The 9,091-nt window shown below is 54.2% G+C and overlaps 1 protein-coding gene across 1 annotated transcript; it reads right to left on the reverse strand.

Moving 5' to 3' along the window:
- Positions 1–4,007: 4,007 nt before the first annotated feature.
- PVALB (parvalbumin) lies at positions 4,008–7,953 on the reverse strand. Its single transcript, XM_052640603.1, has 4 exons — positions 7,831–7,953; positions 7,361–7,428; positions 5,502–5,634; positions 4,008–4,131 (listed from the first exon to the last, which is right to left on the reverse strand). Exons 2-4 carry the CDS (start codon positions 7,419–7,421, stop codon positions 4,008–4,010), a joined length of 318 nt encoding a protein of 105 aa, XP_052496563.1. The 5' UTR covers positions 7,422–7,428; positions 7,831–7,953.
- Between the last annotated feature and the right edge of the window lie 1,138 nt (positions 7,954–9,091).

The following is a 9,091-nucleotide window of genomic DNA, read 5'->3' on the forward strand; positions in this document are numbered from 1 at the left end:
AGAGATGGAGGCAGTACCCCTGGTTCTGGAAGCCCCAGGCACCTGCTACATGGAAGCCCGCAGCCAAAAACGGGTCTCCACCCTCAGCCTGAGGACCGCTCCCTGTACACCACACTTCCTCGTCATTGTATCCCCAGGCTGGACACATATACATTCACTCATTCATTCGTTCACTGAACTTTACTTTTGCCCCTACTATGTGCTGTGTTCTACGTGTTGGGGTCAGAGTTGAACCAAAGTTCCTGCTTTTGTGGAGCTGACATCCATCCCAGAGGAAGAGAGAAGCAATAAGTCAATAAATAAAGTCATCTATGGTAGATGCCTTTTGACTTGGAATGAATGCATGGATGAAGCAGGCAGCACAGAGCACTTGCTTTGGATCCAGACAGACCTGAACTCAGATCTTGACCTTGTCTCTTCCTAGGCAAACCCTTAGCCTCTCTGAGACTCAGTGTCTTCATCTGTAAAATGGGGATAGAAGTAGTATCCTCAAAGAAGCTGGGGAGATGAAATGAGTAAAACGCTAAGCACAGTGTGTGGCACACAGGGGGCTCCTTGGAGTTAGATGTCACTGCTGTTCTTACTCAAGGTCACACAGCTGAGCTAGCTGCCAACCTGGCCCTCGGTCTAGGGGTGTATGCACTGGGGCACGTGGGGAGGCCCAGGGATTGAAGAGACCCCAGGATTGGCCAGTCATCTGACTGCTGATGTTAAGAGCAGGCACCAAAGTTCCATGAATTGTCCCAAGTCCCACCAGGAGCTGAAGGCGTCCTCCAGCTGGTGGACAGGGCTTAGATTCTTTGGCCTTGAGAGGGAGTAGGCAGCAAAGCAGAGAGCCTAAAATAGAAAATTCTGGGCCCACGGAGGGCTCTTTCTCTCATCCCGCTGCTTACTGGGCTCCATCACACCCATCCTTCCTGTCGCCCTCCAGAAACAGTGTGGTGCGCGGGGGCAGAAGCGGGGATGCGTGTCTTCATGCTCTCATCTCCAGAGTACCAGATGTGGCCTCCCACCTCAGGGTGACCTGTTCTTGTTGCCCATTTCATCTCTCGCCCCTCTCTTCTGTTCTGCCCTGACTCCCACACTTCACCAGGTTGGCCTGAGCCTGGACTGTGCTGGCAGACAGACCCGGGTTTGGCCCCAATGTCACCTTGGGCCCTGGAGCCGCTCTTCCTGCATCTGCATCTGTGTCCTCTGTCATCCTGAGGTCACGTGAGGTGACGTGTGTGCAGAGTTCAGCTTCAGACCGGACACACATCCTTCACCCTGGGAATCATCATCTCTTGCCTCCCACCCTCCGCAAATCAGCTTCTAGTCCCTTTCTTAACATGCCTTAAACCTCCCAGCCTTAGTGCCTTTGCTGACTGATACCCAGCCCTCGCCTGGACCTCCCTCCACTTGCCCCTTGGCCTGTGGCAGACTTGCCCATGGTCTCTAGTCTGTCTCCCTCTTGCAGAGATTGTATGCACCTCCCGGCCTCTGCCTGGTATTTACCCTGTGTTTGTGTCTGCATCATAGAGCTGTAAGCATTGAGCAGATGGAATAGCAATAGTATTACAGCCACTGTTTACTGAGCACTTACTGTGCTGTGCACTCCACACTGCCACAGAATCCTCACAAAATCCCAGTGAGTTATGTGTTGTCATGTCAGGAAATCAGGGCTCAGAGGTGCCCAGCCAGGAAGCTGTGGGTCTAATTCCTCTTTGCCTCCTCCACTCCCTGGTACTGTAGATATTTGCTACCCAGTAAATGTCTTTTTGGTCTGATGGAAGAGTTGAATTAGGGCTTTAAGATCTGCACTGGGCAGGGGAGGAGGGAGGGAGAAAAGGAGGGAGAAAGGGAGGGAGGCCAGGATCTGGCCTGGTTTTTCTTCATTGTGTAGGTTGCCTGTGGGCAGCCAGCCGTGAAGACCCTGCCTAGGGCTTCTGAGCTGTAGCATATTGGCTGCAAATAAAAATGGGAAGGCGGTCCAAAGGCCTGGCTTGGGGTCATGGCTGGAACCAGGTTCTGGGTGGAACTGTCTGATAAGTGACCCAGTGAGGATGGGGGTGTGGGGAGATGTGCCATTCACTGCAATCACCGGAACCAGCCACCCATTTCCCTCCAGCACCCTCTGCTCTGGATCCTTTAAAACCACCTCCCTCCTTCCCAGACCCAGGAAGGGCAGCTGCCAGCCGGAGGCCAGGCGACTCATTGCTTCTGACCTTGTTAGAGTTCCTCCATTCTCATTTCTGGCATAAAACTTTAATAAACTATGTCCATGTTCAGAATCCCTGTACCTTTCCCAAGGCGATTTTGTGTCTCTAGCCACTAAATTTTTACACTGAGCCCAGCAGGTCTTAGGATAAAACTGTGCACACCCTTTGTCAGATGCAGGAGCCTAGGTGTGACGAGCTGATGGTCAAGGTCACAACTGGTGAAGAGCAGAGAGCGAGGAGTGCATAGGAGGCTGGATTTCATACTCCAGCAACAAATGTGTATTAAGTGTGCGCTGGGTGTGGGCTAGACACTGAGTATAAAAGGATGAATGCAACCTAGCTGCTATTAAAAAAGTTAAACAGGCATGTACATAGCACTTCTCTGTGCCACTGTTCTATACACATCGCTCATTAACACAGGCAATCCTCTGACAATCCAACGAGATAGGAAGCATCATTCTCTTTAGTTCAGAGATGAGAAAACTGAGGCCTAAGAAGTTACTTGAATTGCCCCAAATCACACAGTGAGAAAGTGGCTGGACTGGGATTTGAACCCAGACAGCATGGGCCCAGAGCCTAAGCATTTAATACAGTTTCCTTCTAAATTGGCAGAAGGGAGCATCATTAGGACTGGCACAGATGTGGTGTAGCATGTTGGAAAGAGCTGCTGCTGCTGCTAAGTCGCTTCAGTCGTGTCCGACTCTGTGCGACCCCATAGACGGCAGCCCACCAGGCTCCTCCCTCCGTCCCTGGGATTCTCCAGGCAAGAACACTGGAGTGGGTTGCCATTTCCTTCTCCAATGAATGAAAGTGAAAAGTGAAAGTGAAGTCACTCGGTCGTGTCCGATTCTTCGCGACCCCAGGGACTGCAGCCCACCAGGCTCCTCTGTCCATGGGATTTTCCAGGCAAGAGTACTGGAGTGGGGTGCCATGGCCTTCTCCGGTTGGAAAGAGCTACTTAGTTCTAAATCCTCACTCCCCACTTATGTCCTACCTCACCGAGCAGGTCAAGCACCTTCAACCTCAGTTTGCCCCTCTGCAAAATGGAGATGATTCTTAAGGATGTTGTGATGCTACAAAAGATAAAGATGCTGGGATGTGAACGCTGGATAGATCTGAATGGAGAAAGGTGTGGGATGGTGGACCACCAACCCCTTGTCTGTCCTGAAAGCAAAGTTCAAAAAGCAAGTTCAGGCTGGATGTTTCTTTTCCTAATTCCCAGCTGATCCCTGGCTGGTTTTTCCCCCTGCCCCTCTGGCTCTCCTGCAGTGCTGGAATGGTATACCTGGGTGAAGCCAAAACAGGTTTTGAAACTTGAAGTTACAGGACACCCAAGACAAGATGCTGAGGAGAGGAGAGAAAGAATTTCCATCCCTGGAATCTGAGAATGTGAGAGCCAGTAGGGACCTTGGGGATCAGTTGGCCTCATCTCCTTGGGTTACAGATGGGAGGCTGAGGCCCAGAGTAGGAGAGAGATTGCCCAAGGTCACAGAGCCCATTTGGGCAGAGCTGCGACCAGAACCCAAGCAGAAGTGCAGACAAAGTTCAGAAATATCCCCAATTCTCTGGATTCCTTATACAGCAGAGAGAGAGAGAAAAAGGATCTATTCCTTGGGGGTTGTTCAAATCTAGAAAAAATACCAATTTTTTCTTTGCCTGGCTTACACGACAGAGCTCTTAGACCTCATGGATTGCTGTTTTTCTTCGAACTTGGGGTCTGCGGGACCCCCCCGCCCCCTTCTCATGATGGAGGGGCACAGCTCTGAGTTCTTGGCATCCAAACATCCCAGGATCCATGATGTGCCCAGGTCACGGGTACTCACCATCAGCCCCAATCTTGCCATCTCCATCTTTGTCTCCAGCAGCCAGCAGCATCTTGGTTTCTTTAACAGACAGGTCTCTGGCATCTGGGGAGAAGCCTTTCAGAATGAATCTGGAGGAGGAAAGGGAGAAAAGGGGGAGGGAATCAGGTGAGGGTCACCTTGTGGATGGTGGGCTGGCATCTGCACAGGGGAAGCAGAAGGCTTGAATAGGAGGATGAGCAGGGAACATGCATGCCATTGTGCTGGGCCAGGTAGCCCCACTATGGCCGTGCTTCGCGGATGGGTGTGCAGAGAAGGACAGGCTGTCCTCAGCAAAGGGTTGCCCTCACTTCTGCTAGGGCACCTGCATTTGTTTATTTATTCAGTCAACAAAACAAATACCAGGGTATCTTCTCTGGGCCAGGGCCATGCTAGAAATGGGGGCATAGAGTTGGTCTTTGGAAGCCAAGTTAAAAAACAGGGAGGAGAGGGAGGTGGGAGGGGGGTTCATGTTTGGGAATGCATGTAAGAATTAAAGATTTTAAAATTAAAAAAAAAAAAAGAAAAAAAAAAAACAGGGAGGAAGTCAAGTATTCCAAGAGAGGCCACACAGTGTGATGGATGCAATGGTGGGAAGTGGAAAGCGGTTGCTTGAACGGTGCATCCATCCCACTGAGGGAGAGGGAAGAGTCAGGGGAGGCTTCCTGGATTAAGGGATGCCTGGAGGATAAATAGAAGTCAGACTTTGCATGTGCGTGCGAGAGCATATACGCATTGGGCATGGGAAGGTAGAGGCGCAGGATCTAGACAAAGGGTACCCTTGTGTGATGGTTTAGGGGAGAGACAGGATGGCTGGGGAAGTCTCTACTTGAAAGACCCCTCTCCACACCCTCCCCCTTCTCTTCCCTGACAAAATTCGAGGCAGTCTTGGCCAGAGAGTTACATAAAGCACAGCTGGATTGGCAGACGTGGGCCAGGTGGCCGAGAGGGTTATGGTGGGAGGATTTTTGCTGATGTCATTTTGCCTTTTTCTAGTCATAACCTTCTCTGCCTTGCTCCCAGGACTCTTGACCCCTCAAAGCTGGTTCTGTACCCCATGAAATGCCCAGAACTGTTCTAACCATCCTGGTACAGAAGGGCAGGGGTCTGTGGGATGGCAGAAAGTGGCTTTTAGAGGAATGAAAATCAATGAAATACCCAAGGGAGCGCTTTCTGTCTTGGCTATGGTGTTAGGCAATGAGAAATAGTGCCTCTCAGTTTGTATTAAATTATTAAGTAGCATCATTCCATTAGCAATATTAAGTGGCTATAATTTAACCTAGTTAGTTGCACTTTCTGCAGAGGATTTTATTCTTCCAGAAGCAACAGCAGATGGTTCTTTTCTGTGACGGGTGCAGAGAGCAGGGCAGACAGATAGGAACTTGGAAGCAAGCGTCCCAACCCCCACCCCGCTCCCTCCCCCAGAGCCACAGAAAATCGGTCCCTGCAGGCCTCAGTTTACCCCAGCTCCTCCTCCTCGATGAAGCCACTCTTGTCTTTATCCAGGATATGGAATATCTTCTTCACATCTTCTGGGCTCTTTTTCTTCAGGCCAACCATCTGGAAGAACCTTTTGTGGTCAAAGGAGTCGACAGCTGTTGGGAGATGGAGAGGAGGGTGTTAAAATGAGGACAGAGAAGGGTCCTTGGAAAAGGTGGGAGAATGGGGGTGTTACAGCTGGGCCAGTCCTGGGGGATGGAGGAGGTACACCTCCGTGGCAGGGCTGAGGGAGTCCAGACCAGGCAAGGGGGCTTGGACCAAGGTCGCACAGCCAGGGGCGGCAGAGAGGGGCTTGCACCTAGATCTCCCTGGCTCCCCACCTCCCTCCACCTTCCACTATACCCTTAGCTAAGGGTAGGGGTAGCATTTGAAGGCAGAGAGGTTTCCATGAAGACTTTTGGGTGGTGGCTGAGTGGGGGTGGGCACAGGAATTGGAGGAAGAGTGACTATGATGTGTGTCTGTTGTTGGGGAGGAGGGTCGACCTTTTTCTTGGCCATGGATTGTGTGGCCAGAAAATCAACACGGAGAGGACAAGTTTCTCTCAAGGTCACATAGTAGGAGGAGGAGGAGGAGGACACAGAAGTCCTGGCTTTGCTGCAGAAAGCTATTCCGGTGGGGTGGGGTGGGGGCGGATGCTGCAAGTCTCCCCAAGAATTCCCAGTTAGGTTTCCTCTCAGAGGGACAAGATCGGTCAAGGAGAAGTGGGTGGGCTATCGCAGGGCTCTGGGAGGGAGGCTTCATGCCCAGGGGATGGAGTGCCAAGCAGAAAGAAAGGGAGCCCCCCTTCAATATTCTGTACCCTGAGCTCTTTTTTAAGGACAACCTGGGAAAGTAGACGACCTTAGACCAAGTAACATGTGTGTCGGGGGTGGTGGGGTGGTGTAGGGGCAATCCTGTGGAGAGTCAAGGTATCCTCCCTGGGGTGGTGGGGTGGTGTAGGGGCAATCCTGTGGAGAGTCAAGGTATCCTCCCTGGGCTGGAGGGGAGGAAAGTTGCTCTGTCCACCTCAGACACTAGATGGAGGGGGATGGGGACACCACCTCGAGGTGACCCCCGTGCTCACCCCCCTTCTGCCCTGCGAAGTGACCTTGGGCAAGTTTCTAATCCTCTGCCTCCCTCAGTTTCCCCATCTGGGGGATAGGAGGGAGGAGGAACTTTAGCAGCTAAGCGTTCAAGTCCAGGGCAGCCCAGAGACATGAGACTCTCCGTTCCCCTCTCTTGGTGCCTGAGGAGGCTGAAGTTGCAAGCGCGGAGGATGCTCTGCGCGCAGCGCTGAGCAGAGCAGAGCGCCAGCTCGGGGAAGGTCATCTCTCTCCCTCGCAGATCCGTTGAGCGGGGTGGGCTCTGAGCCCCGGAGAAGGGGCTTGGACATTCAGGAAATCAGCAAGGAGTAGCTGGGGGAAAAGAGCTCTCTCCGGAAAGGGGTCGCGGGGAAAGAAGCACGCGCACCTATGGCCCTTCCAAGTGCCTTGAAAAAGCCCCGAGCGCTTACAAGGACCCAGAGGTCCCGCTTTCCACCCGGGTCTTCGCCCTTGGTCCGGGACCTGAGTCCTCGCAGCGCGGTTACCCAGCCTTTGGCTCCCGAGAGTTTCGGTTGTCCGGCAGGGCGCCCGGCCTCCTAGCCCGCTGCCTGCGCCAGGTCCCGCCGGGGCCAAGTTTGGGTAGTGCCGTGGACCCTCCTCCACGCTCCGCTAGCGCCCGGCGGAAGGCGTGAGCATAGGAGCGCCGGGGAAGACTGGCCAGCCGCGGGACCCACGGGGGTGCAGGGGCCAGGGAGATGGATGAGGGGAGAGGGATGCGGAGGGGAGCGCGCTGCTCACCGGTAAAGGCCCCCACTGCCTTCTTGATGTCCTCTGCGTGGAGCAAGTCTGTCATCGACATCCTGCAACTGTTTGAGCGGGCAGAGCAAGTGAGAAAAGATTAAAAAGTGCTTTTCTCATCATTTCTGCTCATATGACCTGCGCTGCAGTGCCGCGCGCCGGGCGCACGCCCGCCGGCCTGGCGCAGAGCCAGGGGGCGCGGGGCTCGGCGCGCAGCCACAGCGGCTCAGTCCAGCGGAGCCGCCGATCTGTGCAGGCCGGGCTAGCCGGCGGGCGCACGGTCCCGCCGCCGCTCCCGCCCCGCCCTGCCGGGGGTCCTTGGGACCCCAGGGGCTGCAGCCAGGGCTCCAGGGGAAGGGGCAACCTCGAATTTAAAGGGCGCCCGCGTCCCCAGTTGGAGGGTTTTCCTGCCGTCAAGGGCAAGCAGGAAGCGCCGGCATGGTGCGACGTAGGGTCTGGGATCCGCGCACCTCCGAGGATGTCCGGCTTCTTCGGGGGGTATACTGGACCGACGGGGGCCAGGTCTACATCCTCGTGGGCCCTTGGCTCTACTCCCGTTCTCGCTCCAGCCCTACCTCTGCCTCCGCTGTCTGTCCTGGCTGCAAATTTATGCTGCAGAATCTGAGCGCGGAGGTCCGGAAACCTGACCCACTGGGAGGTGAGGTGGCAGGGATAGGCCGGTGCAGCTAGGGCCCTCCACGGGTGCCCCATCCCACATCTGGTCAGGAACTCGGAATACAGAACCGATTTTTTTTTTTTTTTCTTAGTCTGACTTTTCAAAGGACCCTTCTTGGATCCCCACTAACTACTTGCTTTCCTGGTCTCCTGAGCCAAAGTATCATGCGGGTCTGGACTCCTCCTGCCCCTATAAACCGTATGGGGGAGGGGAGGGTGGCAGAAGGTACTTGCCCTCTGTGCACTTTCGAGGCCCACTCTTGGGGAGCTGGTGCCACCCTCAGACCACACTTCTGAGACACAGGTTTTATGGACCCAACTTCCTCTGTGGGAAACATGACGCTGCCTGATCTTTATGCAGCCAGACTGATTGCTGTCTTTCCCAGGGTTCCCTGAGGGTTCAGGCTGCAACCAGCTGTCTCTAAAGTGTGCAGAGCACTGGACAAGGAGTCAGGAGCCCTGGGTTCAAGATCTGGGGCTTCAGTAAGTCCCTATGTCACCTTGGGTTGTGACCTTCGCCGTCCCTGGGCCTCAGTTTCCCTCCACTTTGTTGATGGTACGCGAGTGGTCCTTTGTGGTGGATTCTCAACACTCTGACTTCAGGTGTGGGCAGGTGGGCGGGGCTAAGATAGTGTTCCTTGGTGGAGGAGCTAGGGAGAGCTGCCTTGCTACCCTGTAGCCCAGGTTCCCTGGCACTCACTGTCGATACTGTCTCCCTAGCTTGGTGTTGGATGGCTGCCCTTCCTGGGAACATTAGGATGCTACTGGCTCCAGTGGGCCCCCTTCTCTGTGAGTCAGCTCCTTCAGGGGACAGCCCGCCAGCTGGTCTCCAAGGCACTGAGGCTGCAGCTCCAGTCCTGATCTCTCACTGTGTGAGGCCATCCCTGGACCCCTCAGCTGCCCCTGTTGCTTCTGCCTTGACTAGCCTTTTAACTTGGAGATGCTGGGCTTCTGTGTTATCATCTCAAGCCCCAGGCTCAGCTTACTTCAGGGGCCTTGTTGGCAAATCTGCTTCGCCAGCTGAGGGATCCTTATGCTAAACTAGTGGGGAAACTG

Source organism: Budorcas taxicolor, chromosome 5 (genome assembly GCF_023091745.1).
Source record: "Budorcas taxicolor isolate Tak-1 chromosome 5, Takin1.1, whole genome shotgun sequence".
In the NCBI taxonomy this organism is placed as follows: Eukaryota; Metazoa; Chordata; class Mammalia; order Artiodactyla; family Bovidae; genus Budorcas; species Budorcas taxicolor.